This window comes from Schistocerca serialis, chromosome 2 (genome assembly GCF_023864345.2).
Source record: "Schistocerca serialis cubense isolate TAMUIC-IGC-003099 chromosome 2, iqSchSeri2.2, whole genome shotgun sequence".
NCBI classification, from domain to species: Eukaryota; Metazoa; Arthropoda; class Insecta; order Orthoptera; family Acrididae; genus Schistocerca; species Schistocerca serialis.
In genome coordinates, this window is record NC_064639.1 from 982,670,427 (window position 1) to 982,691,032 (window position 20,606).

At 39.3% G+C, this 20,606-nt stretch overlaps 1 protein-coding gene across 2 annotated transcripts in view; it reads right to left on the minus strand.

The window, feature by feature from the left end:
* The window catches only part of LOC126458406 (luc7-like protein 3), a 144,102-nt gene that overhangs the window by 27,122 nt on the left and 96,374 nt on the right, over window positions 1–20,606 (minus strand). For both annotated transcript variants that reach the window (XR_007585631.1, XM_050095421.1), the window contains exon 8: window positions 19,055–19,208. Coding sequence is in view for 1 of the 2 variants with exons in the window: in XM_050095421.1 (XP_049951378.1) it covers window positions 19,099–19,208 (110 nt within the window). In the remaining variant the exon portion in view is untranslated. The remainder of the gene's footprint in view (window positions 1–19,054; window positions 19,209–20,606) is intronic.

Consider the following 20,606-nt stretch of genomic DNA (forward strand, 5'->3'; position numbering starts at 1 on the left):
GTTCTGGGTGATTTTTTTGGACTGTACCCCATTCTCTAAACCTCTCCAGTCCAATTTCCTTCACCCCTCTTCCTTGCCCTTCAACTTTTTGCCAGAAGAAGGAGCCACTGGCTCCGAAATCTCGTAAAAGTTAAACCTTTTTTCTGTGAGTGCTCCTGCCGTCACTTGGTGAGTAGATATTTTATCTACCCATTTACATTATATTGTCAATAATTGATTATTTTTGTTATGAACTTCTTACTATGCCACAGCTGAAAGGAGAGCCATCTTAGTAATGAGGTTTTTCTGCATTGTTCACCTCCTTTCTCAGTGAAGTTTGAGGAACTAACACCAAGGGGATATTTGAGAAATGTAGTGTGCGCACACACACGCGCGCACACACACACACACACACACACACACACACACACACACACACACACCATTATTTTGAATAATTTTCATCTAGTTTGTACATAAATTAACTGCAACTACACGCTGTGTAAAGCATATCACTCTGGCACATTGATGTGTAACTTTATATCTGCCTAAATGACGAATAACACAGGATGGTTGCAGTAGTTCAAACCATGTAATAGTTTAGTTGTAACATTTACACATATGAATACTGTTTGTCTTCAAAGTGTGACAACAACTGTAATTTTACCACACATTGCCGTACATGGGTGTGGTTTATGTAACCTACATGGGTTGGCGTAGTTTGGAGCACCACATTGCACCACTGAGAAAATGCATGTGCCATGACAATGCTAAATGACATCAAGGCAGAACAGAAGATCTCTAGAGAAATATCAGAAGTGTCATCAGTCAACTGTTCAATTTTGAGCTGCACATATGATCGATTTTTCCCTCTTGCTAAATATTAAAACACAATAAGTGATTGTACACTGAGAGGCAATATAAGAACTTTTTTAAAAAAGAAGAAGTACTTTATATTCCTTCATAGAGGGTTGAAAGTTGGTGAAGTTTACCTAATAAAGGCATAGATACAACTGCAGTGAAAACGAGGTCCAGGTGCAGTGGCTGCATTGACACGGTCCAAGAAGAAAATTTATTTGCAGACGCAACAATTCAGATCTTCAAGATAACAAATCCGAATATGAGCGCACAAATATCAGAAGGGGAACATTACTTCTGGCGCCCTGGTGACAGGACCCAGAATAATTCGGTGCTGGAAATCAATAAAAATTTTAAAAAATATTCAGACTAAACTGACTATAATGTGAAAGTAAAATTTAATTAAAAACCTATCAATGGTTATATTGCTGTTGTCATTAGTAACAAAATCAACAGCAAGTAATAACATCCAAGGAAATAAATACATTTGAGAAGAAATAATTTGTCAATAAATAATAACTAAATATCAAAAACTATTAAATCATAGAAGAATTAAAGCCCACCAGTTGGGAGATCGTTGGTTGATATTATAAAAGACTATGTTTCATAAGTTCCAAAGACTACATCACAGTAGTAGGTAGGTAGTATCATCACCAGCAGTGCACCTACCAACAGTAGTCCACTTCACGGAGTACAGTGATATGGTGCCACGTCATTGTCACGATGCTGCGAGCCACATAAATCACTCAGGTGAGCTGTGTTGAAGCCAAACTGACTTCTATTGTTCTTCTTCTTCTTCTTCTTCTTCTTCTTCTTCTTCTTCTTCTCCTCCTCCTCTTCCTTTTTTATTGGGGTAATTAAAGTGTCGTAGTGTTCAAAAGATATTTTTTTTACTGGAGTAATCTCTCCAATGTGAGAGTTTAAGCAGGAGAAGATTAGTTGCAGACTCATCGGTTTCACTGTATGCCTGTACTGACCCGTATGAGGGAAGAGGTATTTAAGATGCTGGGAGATGTGAAAGCTCATAATACTCACTCAAATACCAAGCTAGATGCAAATAAAGCTGAATCAAAACAGATCTAAATAATTCAATACAGGCTTGAACACTTGAGGTGTTAGATGGGAGACTACTAACTCAAATACTGACACTCTAGAGGTTAGATTGGAAAGACTCTTCATGAGTCAAAGGTACAATCACTGAATTTAATGACAGACTAGAGACTGCTAGTGGTGATTTAAAGAAGAAAACAGATAAGCAAGTTCAAAAGTCAGAAGAGCATCACAGAGTCTCACATGGAAAAATTAGAAACAAATAATAGAAAAACTAAACTAGACTCCACCATTTAAAATATACCAGAGGAGTTACATTTTTATATATCTATACAGTTTGATTTAGTTGTAAATCTATTAACTAAACGTTTTGTTGAATTGAAACTTCAGAGACAAGTGTCAATTTTGATAATTCGAAACAGAATATAGATTTAAGTGAGGCAGACATGTCGGGTTCCACACTTGCAATCTTTGAGGTATGAAATAAAGATTTATTGTTGCAAAATTTCCAGCAAAATATTACATTTTCTGTTGACAACACTTTCATCAGATGACATCTGCAATTGATTGCTCAGGGAAAGATTGTTTAATTTTAGAGCACAATTACAATTACAGTGGTTGAAACGAATACAGAATACAATTCTGTCGACTTTTTGGAAGTGGTACTTTGAATCTTTTACACCAGTGGGATGTCAATTTTTGTTATGTCTAATGTCTACATAGAACTGTGCTAATAACTTAGTATTAGCATTCAAGGAAATTATTTACAGTGGAAAAAAACTGATGTTTAGCTGTATATTTATGTTTAAAAATTTATGTTAGGTCAAATGATGACTTTAACCCTTTGTAATATGTAATGCAGACAGGGCATCTCTCCAAGCATTCTTATTTAAATTGCTGTCACCTGGGTGGCTAGCATGCCTCAGAGAATTGCACAAATCTTTTTAAGTGAAAAATGTGTTCATTGACTGGCAAATAGGATATACATTAAAATAAAAAGTGTACTTTCATTCAAATATATTTAACACATAAGCATTACAACACAAAAACTTGCACTGTGTGATATTTTTTGAAACACTTCAGGGGGGACTGTTACCATCATTATTTCACTCAAGTTCTTGAAAAATGAATCACTGTTATCATCAAAATCATTGTCACTTTTGTTTTCACTAAGACATTCCTCCAAAAGCTCTACAATCTCTTCCTCAGAAATGACTGTGCATGACAAACTAACCATTTTCACCAATGTATTTGACTGTAATAATTACAACCTTTCTCTCAACAGAACTGCTACAGTTTGACACAGAGTTCTCTAATGGCAGTACTATGCAGCATTGATGCCCAGTAAAGTCAGATTCCCCAAGAATGGAGCATATGAGAGCTACGGAAAATTGTATTGAATAAGGATCGACCGATGTGGAAAAGAAACTTCGCTGTGTTGAGCATCACTTGTCATGGGTGTGGAATGGGTCAAATATTTGTGGAAACTCAAAAAGAAATGAGAAGGGATATTTAAAATAGGATGCAGGTGCCCTTGTGCCTACATTAAGCAAACTAAGGTCAGGTGGTGTATCTAAAAATATGTACTGGGTGCAAAACAACTAGGGTCATAACCGCCCATGTCAGAACTGTCGAACACGAAAATGAAAAAGGAGTTAAAAACAACTACACATTAAGCCCAATCGATGGAAGGAAAGACAGCTAAAATAAAGGGACTTGGAGAAAAGTCCATAAAATATGCCACAGAGACAATTGAGGTCCTGAACTAAAGATTAAATGTCATTTGCCCTATTGCTACGATGGATAAAAAGTAAAATGCGGTCGACAGCCAGCGTGTCATTCACTAAAATGGCCAATAATTCAGATGGCAAACATAAATGAGAACATAAGTGGTTAAAAAAAGGGCATTCCCTAAGGAAATGGTGAACTGTCAAAAACTGAGGGCAATGAGCACAAAGAGGTGGGGGGATCATCAGTTAACAAATGGTGATGGTTAAAAAGACATTGCCCAATATGCAACCTAGCTAAAATAATGATCTCACAGAGAGAGGACCAAGAGGAGGTCGTCCAAGGCACTGAGAAAGGTTTAATTCTCCAGAGCATGTTCCCATGAAGGGACGACCAGTTGGTATGCCAAAGTGACACCACGTGCTGACAGACGGTAATACAGAGATCACTGGAGGGAATGGAAAACTAGCAGGCCGAGGTAGGAGGATGGCAGCCTCGTTTCCCCATCAGATGGAGGTTAACAGCGACCCACATCGCAATGGCTCCATCAAGAGCGAGCAAGTGAAAGCATTCCTGAACCCACTACAGTAAGGGATGGATGGTGTAAAGAACAAACAGGTTCTGAAGGGCACTAAGTAAGTCAGAGCAGATGACAATTGAAAAGCCTGTGTCGGCGGATGTATTTTGTGGGATGAAAAAAGAGCGAAGAGCTCCGCTGTAAATACTGAGCAGTTTTCTGGAAGCTATACTGAAAATTGTTGGTGCCAAGGACGGAAGCACACTCAACACCATGGTAAATCCAAGAGCCATCAGTGTACACAGAGGTACTAAAGCGATGTTCCGTGCGAAGGTTGAGAAACTTATGGTGATAGGCCGAGTCTGGAGTAATGTCCTTAGGAAGCAAATGCTGTCCAAGAAGCCAAGGCAGTGAAGGGTTCACACCCATTGGCAAAGTGGCAGGTGGTGTGAAGTTGAGCTGTCGGAGCAATAGCCGAAAGCAAACTCTGGAGGTAACAGAGAAGAGGGATGCACCCCATACTGGCGATCAAAGGAGTCAACGAAGGAGGCGGCACAGGATGGGTGGCCAGGCATGGTAGACAAACGGCATGTGTATCTGCTGAGGAGAAAATCATGGCTGCATGACAGCGGTAGTTCGGCAACTTCTGCATACCTGTAGATGCATAAACAAAACACACACAGTCTGGTTTTGAATGGACAAGGGACCAATGCAAATGAAGGAGAGTGATCTGATCAACTCCCCAGGGAGTACTGCGGATGACATGTAGGACATTAACGGACCGCATACAGTGGACGGCCAGGTAAGACATGCCAAAAAACAAGGAAAGTTTCCTATCAAGAATGAGCCCCCAGGAAATTCGTAGTTTCAGTGAATGGAAGAGCAACATGCCCAAGATGTAAAGACAGTGGAAGAAACCAACTGCACCATCAGAATTTCACACAAATGGTTTTATCAGTGGAAAAGCAAAAGCCACTGTTGATGCGCCACGAGTAAAGATGATCGAGACAACCCTCAAGATGCTGCTTAAGGAGACATGTCTGGAAAACTGCAATAGGTGGCAAAATCATCAATGAAAAGGGAGCTGAAGATGCCCGCCGGGAGACGAGCCATAATAGGGTTAATGGTGATGGCAAGGACGGAACCAGGCACACCGTTTTCCAGTATAAAGGTGTCCAACAAGGCAGAACCTCCACATACAGAGTACGGAGGATACCAGTCCTCCAGCAGGTGTCTTAATGCTTTTTCCAAATCAAAAAATATGGCCACAGTCTGATATTTCCGCAGAAAGCCATTCATGACACGTGTTGACAAAGTGACGAGATGGTCAACTTCAGAATGCTACCCTCAAAATCTGCACTGTGCAGTGGTTAGTAAACTGCGAGACTCAAACCACCACACCAGCTAGGCATAAATTGTATGTTCCATCACTCTGCAAACACAGCTAGTGAGAGAAATGGGACTGTAACTAGAAGAAAGGTTTCTGTCCTTACCAGGCTTAGGCACGGGTATGACAGTGGCTTCACGCTAGCGTCTGGGAAACTTTACCTCTGCCCAGATGCGATTGTATGTATGAAGGAGTAAGTACTTGCCCGCAAGAGAAACGTTCTGCAACATCTGAATGTTAACATCATCAGGCCCTGGTGTGGAGGATCGGGATATAGTAAGACCATAATTTAGCTCCCTCATAGTAAAAGTGGCATTGTAGCACTCGCGATTCTGAGAAGAGAAGAGTACTGCCTGAGCCGCCTCCACTTGGTTCACGATAGAACAGGGAGTGGAACAATTAAAAGAACTAGTAAATCAAAACCAGCTAGCTTTTTTGTGATCCTGAAGAACACCACAACACAGTGCACGCAACTGTTTATAACGAATGCAGTGTGCCATCATAGCATGGTGGTCAAAAACGTGGAGAACATGTCTCCACATGCCTATTGCGTCGTGGCAAGCCTCAGTCCATCAAGAGACTGAGACACGGCACAGTATAGATGATGTGCAAGGAATTGAATGTTTTGTAATAGTAAGGATAACATTTGTAAGATATTCTACATGGTCATCACAACTGGGGAAATGTTGTTCGTCGAAGGTCGCCAGGGAGGAGTAAAGCCTCCAGGTAGCCTTAGAAAGCTGCCATTTGGTTGTGCACATGGGTGTAGGAGTCAGCAAACTGATAGCACACGAGATACGGTCTCTTGAGTACATGCCAGAGAGTATGGAGCACTCGAGATGATAGGCAAGATGGGCAGTGCAGAAGGAAAGGTCCAAATGGGAATAGATGTGCATGGAATCTGAAAGGTATGTGGGTGCTCCCGTGTTAAGACAAATGAGGCTTAGTTGATCGAGAAGGTTAGCCAAGAGGGCACCTGTCTGGCATGTTCTGGGGGAACCCAAAAGGGGATGGTGCAAATTGAAGACACCATGCAGCAGGATGTAGCACAACTTAAGTAGCTTCCAGTCGAAGTAATGTAATACAGGGTGGCGCAGGGAAACAGGAAATTTCGAAATAATGTCATTTCCATGAATAAATTCATAAAACTAGTAATTCATTAATGAAAGTGAATGTATTCAGTATGCCATTATTCAGTATGTCTTTACGATCAAAATGTCCAAAAGTGTCTCTTTACTTTTTAAAGATGACATCGGAAAGATGTGCTCCCATTCGGCGTTCACACTAACAGCCTGTTATGAAAACTCTGGAATGCGCGGTGTAGCAAATCTTGGGGAATGGCAGTGATTTCGTTTTCAATGTTCTCCTTCAGTTCATGGATTGTTGCAGGACGTGTAGGGTACACCTTGCCTTTAAGATATCCCCACAGGAAGAAGTCGCACACACTAAGATCAGGGGATCTCGCAGGCCATGCAATGTCACCGTTACATGAAATAATGTGTCTTCCATTGATTGACGAACTGCTGCCATTGATTGTCGAGCAGTGTGTGATGTGGCTCCGTCCTGCTGAAACCACATATTTTCGACGTTAAGATTAAGCTCGTACAGTCTCGGTGTAAAGAATGTTTGAAGCATATCGAGTTACTGTCACTGCACTACCATCCCCACGTTCAAAAAAATAGGGGCCGATAACACCATGACATGATACAGCACACCATATTGTGACCTTGGCACTATGTAGAGGTCGCTGGTGAAACTCACAAGGATTGTCCTGTGCCCAATAACGAAAATTCTGTTTGTTTACGAATCCGTTCATGTGGAAATGGACTTCGTCTGATATCCACAAATTACCAAGGAAATTCGCGTCCTCGTTTATTTTAGCCAATATCTGGCTACTAAACTCCATAAGTGACGCTGGGTCTCGTTCATGTAAGTGTTGCACAATCTGCAACTTATAGGGATGGAAGTCTAATTCCTACAGTATTCTTTGTACGCTTCGTTGCTTAATCCCTAGCGAAGATGCATGCTGTCGAACGGAGCGGCGAGGACTTCTCTCGATTGCAGCTCTAGCAGCTGCAATGTTCTCTGGGGTACTTACCGTTGGAATGCCACCTGGAGGTTTCTTTTTCAAGGCAGATCCTGTTTCTTCAGAATTACACACCCACATTGTAATCGCATGCGCAGATGGGACACGTCCATGACGTCCAAGCCGGTACTGCTGTCGAAATGTTCTCTGCGCGGCAGTCGCACTATCACCATTTTTGTAAAACGCTCTCACGGCTACTGCAAGTTCCGCACCAGTCCAATTCTCCATGATTACTAAATGGCAATGCGTTCACATCCATTGTGCAAAGTTTCGAACATCTGCCGGCGCTACAGTGCTGCCAACTGTAACGTTCAAAATTTCCCGTTCCCCTGCGCCACCCTGTATTATCATCATAATAGGACCTAATATTTCTTTGATTCCACTTTGGAATGAATAATCAAAGCAATACTGTACAAACAGGAGTAAGATTCAAAGATAATGTAGTAATGGAAAGGCCAAGAGTTTAAATATAGGTACTGCAGCATATTTGTCTATTTAAAGTGACATCATTCATCTAAGCGGGGAATATTTGGTGTGACATATCACTCTGGCAGTGACATATAACCCTACATCTACCTACCAACCAACGATGGTCACAATAACTAAAACAATGTAGTTTAGGATGGAAAGCTATTTGCGGATTTCTGTCATCCGTTTTGCATGTAACACTTATATGGACGGACGCCACATGTCTTCAAAGTGGAATGGCGATCACAACATTACAATGAGTTGTGGTACCTGCATGGGGTTTGGTAATATCTGGGTCAGCATACTGGTTTGGAGTAGTGCAGTGCATTGCAGACAAACCCCGAATGCTGTGACAATGATGAATGATGCCACAACATAACATAAGAGAAGATGTTTAGAGATCTGTCAAAAATGTTATTAGTTGAATGTATAATCTCGAACTGTACAGACGAGATGTTTCCCTATTGTTAGATGTTGACACACAATAAGTGACTGCACGATGAGAGGCAATATATGCATTTGTTAAAAGAGGAAGCATGTTGTATTATTTCACAGTGTGTCAAAAAGCTAGTGAAGTTTATTCGATTACAGCACAAGTACAATGATAGTGGAAACAAGGCCCAGCAACCTGTGCCAACATGGTCCAAGAAGAAAATTTATTTACAGATGCAGTAGTTCAGAACTTCAAGATACCAACAAATTTGAATCTGAACACACAAATATTAAAACAGGCATGCTGTACAGTTTCAATAATTAGCCATCATTAGATACAGTTTTAAAACAAAGCTTAAAAATACAGTTTCATGTCAAAATAATAGAATCTTTTATACCATAGATATTAGTGGTTTGATAGGGAACTGCGTTTTAAGCTTAATTTTCTAGCAGCACCTAACAATGCTGACTGTAAAAATTTGTCACTGCAATAAATTTGTGATTGACCTACACAGAAACTGTGAAAAAATAATGTAACTATGGTTGTAGAGTCATATTTGGAATTTATTTTCATCATTGACAATGTATCAGCTTTTAGAGACAAACACTGAAAAGGTCGTCAAACTGTTAACCCATACGAGTGTATTTTGAGTTATTGTGTATATATGCTCGGTTAAATTCAAAGACAAGAACATAACAATAAAACAAAACAAATTATATAGTAGACAGCTCTTTCTAGTAGTACACATGGAAAAACTTGTTTCCAGCATGAGGTGCTTTGAAAAACACAACAGATTGCTCAATTAGACTAATTCTTACTAAATTAGGGGCTAGCACTTTTCTGTAGACACCTTCAGTTCAGTGTCATTTTCACTTCACAACAGTGCATTCACTTCACATTTCCACTTTCTTTTATTCTGGAAAAACAGGACAGGCACAACTCCATGCTGTGTGATTGCTGGAGCAATTTCTCCGAGCCTTTGGGGGCAATATGTGGACTGCTTTGCCACATTTATCATGGGTTGCCTCTTTCTTACATTTCACTGGTGTTTAAAGTATTACAAAGGGTTTGGTACGTATGACTGCACTTTCAAACAAAGGAAGCCTCCTTACTTGCTCTGGAAAAGTAGGAAAATCAGTGATATAATTCAACAACTACTTCCTCACAGTGGCAACAAACACTGCATCCACCAATAAAAAGATAAAAAACAGTCTCATTAGATTTACTTCAGCTGACATTGCATACACGACCAAAAAAAAAAAGATACAGCCCCTTAGGTAGATCGTGTTCGCGAAGAACTGAAGATGCTGTTGGCCATGGTCAGCACTCTGAAGCTTGTGGTGTAGAGGTGTCAAGGAAACAGAGTATCACACAGAATACCTCAGGTGTTGGTTGTTTGCCACATACTCTACAGCTAGAGCACCTTCTAGTGTTCGCCTCAAGGTGAGTAGCATTCATGATGGTTGAGGCACAGACAATGTGGAGACTGGCCTCAAACATTCATCCTATGAGAGGACAAATGGCTTCTCTTTCAACAGCATCTGAGCAGGCACACTGATGAAGGTGTCTGCTAGTTATAAGGATCTCTAACATTAAGTCTGTCATGGACCCTTAAGGAAATAGTGTCTATGATTGGACAGAAGTCCACCATGCACTCAGTACATCTGCCATGGGGCTCGTCCAAGGTGTTGCGATAGCCCTGCCTGCAGCTATCAGGGGTGCAGCCGTCAGTGTGTGGCTCACATTGGCACCAATGATGCCTGTTGCTTGGGTTCTGAGAGCAACCTAAGAACATACAGGTGGTAAAAACTGCTGGTCTTTTTTTGTCAGGTGCAAGCAGACCTTACAACTTGCACCACTGTACCCAGAATTGATCAGGTCTTTTGCTTTGGAGTGAGTGGAAGGTCTCAATGAGAGGTTAAGTTGCTTCTGTGATGGTCCTGGCTGCAGATTTCAGACATGTGTTATGAGACTGACAATTGTAGGATTCTCCTTGATAGTCGGGAATACACTATACGGGGAAGCAGACGCTAAGGTCAGGCAATAGTTTGAGGGCCTCTGATGAACACTCACCAGTCGATGTGGAGATAGTAAAATGAATTGTGCGGAAATTAAATAAACTTCAAATGTCAAAACTTTAACAGTAATTTGTTCAAGCGTCCCTGAATTTGTTGCCCTCCAGGAAAGGGGTCATACTCAAATTACACTCAGAACAGTGAGCTGGATGAAACTTGCAGTAGGAAGCTTTGCAATATTTAATGAGAGAAGACTGGTTAAATGCCACAGGAGTGGAAGTGTTCATTGTGATTAACAAAAATACTATATCTATTGAAGTCCAAATAGTGTCTGAATGCAAAATTATCTAGATGTGAATAACTGGCCTAGGTGAATTTAAGTTAATCATTAGAGGTTTTCATCACCCACCCTATTTCACCTTAACAGTTGCAGAATCATTCACAGAAAGCCTTGCCTCAGCAGCGTGGAAGTACCCTGATCATGCTATATTAGTTGGAGGTTACTTTAACCTATCGACTATAGTAGGTTGGTTGGGGATTACAGGACTAAATAGCAAGCTCATAAGTCCCTTGATCAAGACACAGATTCTCTAGTATAAGTAATATTAGCCAGAAAGTTGATCAACTTATGAAAGTGGGTAAGAAATGGTAAAATCAAGGCACTGAAAGTGATACTGTTGCCAGATCGGAGACATAATTTAAAAAGAGGTAAAAGTATATAGGTCGGGCCAGTGTGTGGGTCAGAGAGCAGAATAGAACTCACTCATGGATCATCTATGGTGAGAGAAACAGCACTCTCAGCTGATCCGCACCAACCAGACTAAGGGTGAGGACAGTTACAGAGTAAATAATGCTTTGTAGCAGGGAGGTTCATGATAGTAAAACTTAGTAGGCTAAAAATGAAAGACATCAATTGGACCAACAATAAGAAAATATGGGGAGAGAAATAACAGGTCAGTAGATGGGTAGGTTCAGGTGAGTGTCCCAAATGGCTCCGCAAGTGATGGTGGCCATCACTCGCACATGCATCCCACTCCCAATTTGTTATAGTCAAAGTTAAAGATGGGAACAGCAACCATTTCATTATTCATCAGAGAGCTACCCCTAAAACGGAAACTAGGGTATAGACGAGAAATAGGGTAACTGCATCTAGAAGCATGAACAACAGAGTGAAAGGTCAATAACCAAGGCAGCTGGTAAAGGAGGTAGGGACAAGAGACCCCCAGATCTAACATGCAGCGGGAGGTGTCTCCAACCATCTGCATTGATTGATTCACTTTTCCATGGGCTAATATATCAACGAAACTAATCAATTTTTGAAAATATAATGTAACTGAATAGCTAAATAATCTACTCACCAAGCAGCAGCAGCAGGAGAACACAGATATGAAGGTTAAGGGACTGTGCAATCTTTTGGAGCCAGTGGCTCCTCCTCCTGGCAGAAGGGCTGAAGTGGAAAGAAAAAGAATTGGGGTGGAAAGGGGGAAGAATAAGGAGGGACAGGGGGGGGGGGGGGACTGGGGAGGTTTAGGAAATGGGGAGAGTTTGGAAAAGTCACCCAGAACGCTGGGTGAGGGGAACTTATAAAATACGATGACAAGGACAGATACACTCACTTTTCCGTCAGAGAGAACTGGAAGCAATGAGGAAGGGTCCTAAGGGAGGCCCTTAGATGGCGGCTGGGAGCAGGTGTTCAGCCGAGGCTAGAGATTATACCAAATGAAAAAGTCGTCGAAATGCAGCTTGAGATTGACCACTGGTACCAAGGCAGTCACTAGACCACTGATGGTGAGAAGGAGGAGTAACACTCAAGACATTTGCAGCACACCAGTCTCTTGGACCCAAGGGGAGCTGAGTGTGCCAACTCTTAACACGAAATAACTGGTGGTATAAAAACTGGTGAATAAAAATTGGCAAGGAGACTTGAAATCCCGAGTTATAGAAGTAAAATGATGGCACCGAGTGGCATCACAGGCCTTACGTAGGTCAAAAAGTGCTGCAATGAGATACTGACACTTAGAAAAAGGCTGCCGGATTGCTGTTTCCAGCCTAATCAGATGGTAGGGGGCTACAAGGCCCTGTGATTTGAGACCCCAGCATATTCACTGTGCTAATATCCTTTCAATCTGTTGGCAGAGCATGATGGATCATCTAACTATGAATTCAATCTGGGCTGGGGCCACATCAAGTGGTGAGTCAAGAGCATTAACTAGTTCCAAATTAAGGAAAGGGTTATTTTGTAACTCAATGTGACAGGGTAAAGGATATGGAAAAGTCTTATGCTTTTGACAGGTTTCTGGGTAGTGTGGATCCAAAGCAAGGTACAAATTCACATTCTTCCACATATACAACTCATTGCCAGAGATGAAAGTAGCTGTAAGTGCAGAATAATATCCTCAGACTGAGTGGGAATCGAAACTAGGGCCTTCCGATTTGCACTCTGTCACTTAGCCAGTGAGCTTGAGTCACATTATTTACATCTTAACATGTGCACCTTACTTTATTGTGTGTGCCTTGACTAATTAGTTTTAGAAGAACTTTAGTTGGTTTCATGATACCTTCTACTATGAATACATGCAATTTGTTTGTTTTGGTATAACAGCAAGGTACCCACTACATAATAATAATATAACAAGTATCAGCCACACTGTTTTGTTCAAATATTAGCTTGTTCAGGGAAATAATGCTTAAAATTTTTTATTTACTCAGTCATTCACAAATCTGGACAGGATGTATGTTTCTTTGGTTTTCATTGCTAGTACATGGCTTCCATTGCTGCAAGTTTTAGAAAGCAACAAACAGCATTTCTGCAGTTTACTTTGCATATTTGGTCAGATTTTTTTCCCTCCAATGCCCAGATTGTTCCCGTACATGGCTTTCCCCTAACAGGATTCCATACTGTCTAAATCATTTGTCTTATAATTTGTAATTGATGATCATGTTATGCTACATTGCTATTATACTTGCTGACTGTATTGTTACAGAAATTTGCAGCCAAATGTGAGAATAACAATAACAAAATAACAAAACAGGAAGCTGATGTCACCTGACGGAGAAGGAGCTTTGAGCAGCCACTACTCCAGCATGAAAAGTCATTTTTTGCTGTTGATACATTAAAGGTATTTTCCTATAGCAAAAATATGTCCAAAGCACATATGATTTCTGCACAGTCCTTACAGTTAGTACATGTATCTTAGCCTGGCATTCATAAATACAGATCTTTTTTTTTTCTTTCCATATGACAGTCTCACTCAGTGACTTCATACTCTTAACTGCCGTATGTCTGCATCAGACTACAAAGTAGCAGGTGCACATCACATGAAAGTACTTAGTTGCAGGTCGTCACAATATTGGTTCGACCATGTTAACATCATTTTATGTAACTGTACTCGTCTATCCTCTTACATGATTATGTATTGGAATGGATTCCATGTGGTACAATACACCTTGCGCTGTGATCGTTAGGTAAATTCGGAAAACCTCCCTATTAACAAAGTAAGGAAGAGAACAAGTTTCTTAATATATCTTCTGTTAAGAGATATAAGGAGGCACACTACTTTTGCTCTGCCACAATGACCAATTTCAAGAGCACATTTACAAGTCAGGTAACATATAATGCACACCTTAAAAAAAAATAAAAAAATAAAAAAAAAAAAAAATTATGTGACCAAAGTGCTAGCACCTCCACTGATTGATAAAGTAGATGAGCTTCTTGTTTGTTTAGAAAATTTAGAAATTGGCGGTGGAATAAATCTAGTATGCCAGTCTGAACATCATATAGTCACAAATATGGAAAAGGGAGACACTATGGAGAGAGGAGGAGTTGCTATACCTGTTAAAATTTATCACAGAGTGAAAAATTTATGAACTAAAAATTTTTGCATTCAACAACGTATACAAGCATGTGTGTGGTAGCTTAGACTAAATAACGGTACTTTTTTAACTGTAGCTGTGTATAGGTCTCCACTGGGAAGTTTTCAGGTAATTTTGAAAAACATGGCTTCTTTGTTGTGCTGTCTGTCAGACAGAGGGAAACAGATTATTGTTTGTGGGATTTCAATGTAGATTTTCTGAAAGAGTCTGATAGAAAGACTGACTTTGAAGTACTACTCGGTTCTTTCAATTTCATGTCAGTTGTTGATTTTCCTACTCGAATGGTACAAGAAAGCAGCACACTGATAGATAATTACATTACATTAATACTTGTTCCATAGATAATGAATACGAAATTTTGAGAAATACAAGTTATTAATTTATTGAATATTCATTTTTACTTACAAATTTTCAAATTAAATGTTGAAAGTGTCACCCCTGTTCTTGAACACACAATTCAATTCACGTAATCATGTTTCCAAACACAAGCTGTAACATTTCTTCTGTAACAGAAGCAGTGAAAGTGAATATTGCAGTTTTCAATTCATTGCTGGATTTTGGACGGTTTTTATAGACAGTTGCTTTAGAAGAAAAAGTCAGGTGGTGTTAGATCAGGTGATCGTGGAGGCCAAAGTCCCTGTGAAATTATACGATCACCAAAAACATCAGCAAGCAGTGACATTGAAACGCGAGCTGTATGCGCGGTTGCACCATCTTGTTGAAAATAACCGTTCAGTATTTCACTTAACACAAGTTCTCCTACGAACAGGTACAGAATATCACTGTGGTATCGTGCATTTATTGTTTCATTGAAAAACCCAGGCAAGTGAACAATCATATGGCAATCATATGGCATTGCGGAGAGACTTTTTGAACACCGCGTGTCTGTGTGTATTATTCATGATCTATGGAACAAGTATTAATGTAATGTAATGATAATCGATAGCCACTAATTTACTCTACACACACACACACACACACACACACACACACACACACGGTGGCACTAGACTGTTTACAAAGATTTCCCAGGCAACAAGATGCATGGACAGCGAATAATGGTGTTTGGACTAGGAAGGGGTAAAATATTTAGAGCAGAGAGAGGAATTCATTTCATGAAATTTCATCAACAAACATGTCCCATAGGTACCATTTGTGTAACTACCATCCTCAAAATTAATCAAACATCATCTAGTAATTTTGAAAGTTCTAACAGTGGAATTATTTAAAAGGCTTTTTTATTCAGCAAATTTGGATAAAATTATCCAATAAATTCAATCTCTTCCATGTAATTGAAAATTGTGTGTTTTATACACAAAGAAACTAAGATTGTCACAGTATTATGGAATCAGCTGCATTTAATTATACAGTGAAACCTCTTTATAACATTCTTCCATATAATGTTTTCCTCTGTATTACGTCCGTTTTTTTCGGTCCTGACTAAAAGCCCATATAAACAATGTTAAATTTTCCTCTTTACTGAGTTTACTCTATATTACAATTTCCTCCATGTAACACTCACTCATATTTTTGGAACCCTGGTCAATTATTCATCTCTTTATAATGTTTAAGTGACTGGATGTAAACACACAGTTTTCCAATCTGTGGATTCACAATTTGCACCAGCTCCGAAAGCCTGCGCTCAGCGTGTTTCATATGTCAGTGGCAGAATCCGGTCACGTGACATGTGACACACATTCTTCTTGCTTTTTGGTGCCATTTCAGTCGATGCTTTGTATTCATAGCATGTTGTGTGAGCTGATCAGCAAACAGTTTGTGTGTCTAGTGAGGGTGTGTCTTCGATATAACTTTTTTTTTTTAAAAAAAAGCTCTCATCGGTGGATATGAGTGAAAAGTGGAAGAACATTTCTCTGCAAGAGAAGTTTTCTGTTATTAAAAAAGTGGAGGCATCTTCTGGTGAGAGTCACGTGGAGCTAGCGAAGCAATTTGAACTGGCCCCCTCAACACTACTATGAAAAACAGATCGTCGATAATGGAAGGGTTTGAGAATTGTGGAAATTGGAAATGCATGCATGTGAAACCATCGACTTATGACGAAATGGAGGAAGTTTTATTAACTTGGTTTCAGAAAGCACGCATTGCAAACATTCCTATAAACTGAACTAATCTGAAGGAGAAGGTGCTTCAAATATCACTGCAGTTAGGAATGGAAAATTTTAAGGCGTCCAATGGATGGATTGATAAATTTTGACAGCATCATGGTGTTGTATACAAAGCGGAATGTGGAGAAAGTGAAAGTGTGGACGAACCAACTGTAACTCAGTGTATGCAGACTCTCCCTAATCTGATACATGGCTACAAACTGATAAAGACATTTACTTTTCATGGGGAAAACTGCCAAGGCGGTAAGAAGAGCAAGAAATGTCTTACCGTTTTGTTGTGTACAAACACCGATGCAGTGAAAAACTGAAACCTTTGGTTATCGGAACGCCAAAAAACTCCAAGGTGCTTCAAAAGCATTTCCATGTTTCCGTGCAAATATACAAACAATGCCAAACCATGGATGACGAGTGAGATATTTTTATGTTTTCTCAGAGAATTTGACGCCAAAATGGGGAGTGCTGCAAGAAAAGTGCTGCTGTTTGTGGATAGATGTGCAGCACGTCCACCAGACTTATCCTTTCTGAGAAATGCGAAAGTAATTTTCCTGTCACCCAACTGCAACCTTTGGACTTGGAAATAATACACGCCCTTAAGGTTAAATATAGGATAGCCCTTGTACAAAAAGGCCTTGAATTTGATGGATCAAAGAAAACCAGGAAGCCAGCAGAGCTCACAACTGAAGCTGAATATTTTACAGGCAATAAATTTAATTATGTACTTGTGGAGGGAAGTCAGTGCTGAAACTATTAAAAACTGTTTCACAAAAGCGGATTCTATGAAAATGAGATGGCAGCTCCTGCGGAAGATGTTGCAAGTGATTTGCAAGAGTTTCAGGAATTAATAGGCAGTGATTCTGTCACTTTTGAGGACTTTGTGGCTGTGGATGACAACGTGGAAACCACAGGAGTACAAAGTATTGAGGAGCTGACTGCAGAGAGAAGTTTGGAGAATAATAGTGGTAGTGGAAGTGACAGTGACAAGGAAGACGACCCTGTGCCCTCATACACTAAGGCAGCTGAAGTCTTTGAAACATTCAGGAGATATATGATGGCCCATAGACTTGAGGACAGAACAAGCAATAAATGATTGCCATACAGTCAAGGAGAAATAGAAAACAAATATGCTTGCTTGAATATTTAAAAAAATCATAGGTATGTGATTTTCAGATTGGATAGGTTTCTAGAGTTCTGTGCAAATTTAAGTTCCATTTCATAATTTAATTATTAAAGTAATTTTTTTGTGACTAATTCTTTTTTAATCTGTACCACTTATTGTGTTTTTATGTAATATGTGCAGTATATCATAAACAAAATTTGATTCATATTCTATAATTGGGTCAACTGAAGAACGGGATACCACCTGTCAGCTTTGGACAATGATTTCATATCTTAAGAATCTGTTATAACTTTTCACAGTACAAACTGATCCATTTATTTTCACCCATCCACCTACCGGGCCTCATGGTTTAATTACAAAAAACTAATCATTTGATACATTGATCATTTGCAATGAATATCATATTACGGTATTGTGAAAATTTAAAATGTCTTCTATGGCACAATTTTTCAAAGCTGATTAGTGGTATCCCTATCTCCAGTAATGCCCTATAATTATTATTTGGAAGCCTTCCTCTTTATAGTGTTTTCCTCTATACAGTACTCAGAATTTGTGGTCCCTTGAAAAACGTTATATAGAGGTTTCACTGTAGCGTGTTCAAAGTGTTTTTATTCTAACACAAATCTGTTGAAGAGGAAATTATTGCATTGTTTAGGTACTGGTTAGCAAAACGAAATATACAATATTTGAAAAACTGTGCCTTGAAGAAACAAAGACAGCAACACAGATATATCAAGAAGTCTAAGAATGGATCAGGGTTCATACACTTATTCTCAAAATTGAATGCCTTTCAACATACGAGCTACACACGTTGGTTTGTTAAGGAACTTTCGCACCGACTTTGATGGATGAAACAGTTCCCCCCCCCCCCCCCCCCCCTATGGGGTACAATATGTTAAACTATTCAGAAGTATCAAGAATATATTGGAAAATTACAGGCATTCCTTGTTACTGAAACACAAAAAATTTAAGTTTGTGTTACTACCGCCTACATACAGCATGAAATTACAAACACCTATTAATCAGACACAGATCAAGCAGCCACATACAAAGTTCCAATAATAAAGTTATTAAAATGTGTGGATGAAAAAAGTTCCAATTAGAATAAATTCATGAATGACTTCATATTAAAATTTCTTTACATTTACTAACATGCTGCGAGACCACTGCATAAATATTTTTATACCACTAACACAATTATTTTTCTAATACAATGAGGATAAGAACATATAACCAAACAAAGCTGGAATAGGGAATTTTTCCATTTGTAACAGGGCCTCCTGTGACAGACAAATCTGGTAGTGGGGTTAAGGAAGGCCAACATGTCTCACTTACCTCATAGCTGATTTTTCTGAAAGGCAAATTGGTAAGTAGCATTTGATTTTCCTCAGCAGTAATCTCAATGAAACTGAGCACATACCTGTTTGGAGAATCTCACTCACTGATTCAAATGTTGGGCACTTGCTAAACATTCCCATGCGATCCGCTTCCTCCTGCACTCCGTGAACTGTGCCTGTAATGACTGGAGCTACGATGAGGTGATGATCCACGTCTACTTGAATCTCCATTTACTCCTATAAAAAATATGTATCTATATATATATATATCCACTATACTATTAAGATAGAGATGAAGATTACAACGTCAAGTTCATATTATTGTATAATCTTTATGTTAATGACATCTAGTACCACAGAAAGGGATGGTTAGCAACACTTTGTATTGACTACATTAAAACTATAAATCAGTTTTTTCAAATGATACAGATGTAATAGGAAGGAAGAACTGAACAAGAAACTATACAATTTGCTGTCACTTGGGGCTATGGTCACGAAGTAACTATACAAATATTTGGTTGCTTACCAAAGTACAACTCTGAATGACCGATTCATGTGCCTTCGTGACTTAACTTTCCAAATCATTGCATAACTACAATTCACTCTCATTTCATCAAGATGGTAACTTAACAATAATAATGGTTGTTTGTGTTATTCCAGTCTTCCTGCTGAACTTGTGCTTTAATTCTGTGTTCTTTCACAACTGCTAATTATTGAGCCATTTCTCTAGAACATGATTCATGGCTGTTAAAATGACATTTAATTTAATCTTTTTTTTCCAGTCTAAAGCATGATTTACGTGAGTGACTTTCTTGTCCATACTGACTACTTGTGACAAGTATGACTACTGCACCACACTATGTCTATTACTCCTGTACACTGACTTGAATGGTAAGTTGCCATTTGTGTTTACGTACCACTGAAACAAATTGTGTCTGTGAAATGCTATCTGCTGTCCATTTTGTGCTTGTATTTAGATATTAAGGGTGCTTGCTGTGTCTCTGTCTTATAGGTATAGATCATTTATTTATGGATACTTTAATGGTTCACACTTGTGTTTATAACAAAATACTCAGTACATTCTGCCCAGTCACACAATTAATGATATGTATTTAAACTGTAACAACTAGTTTCAATATTTTCTAAATACAGTAAAGGGATGGGAACTTTGTGGAATGAAATGCAGCAAAAGGACCCTAACTTTGGTAAGAATCCAAGAGCAGAAACCACCACACTTTCAGGCAATACATGCTTCTTAATCTACAGGCTGCTTTTCTCCTTTTCCAATTCACAGTGTGATGGTAATGTGAAACACTTTGATTTTGTAGTGTAACACCAGATTCTTCAGAATAACATGTTCCACTCTTACTCTCTTACACAAATGAAAGATTTTTGTGAGAGCTGAAAAAACAGGTGGTTTAGGTAGTAGGCAAGCGTAAAATATCCCATTCTGCACACTCTTGTTTCTATGTCTGTGTAAATGTACATCATGTCTGCTCTGAACATTGGCAAGACATTACAGCAAATAAACCTTTACACCTGCCGTGGCACAGCACTTGCTCCTTGGGCACTGTGGCTTGGTAATGCCTTGATGGTCAAGGAAGAGAGAAATGGGCTCAACAACGTAAACAAGCA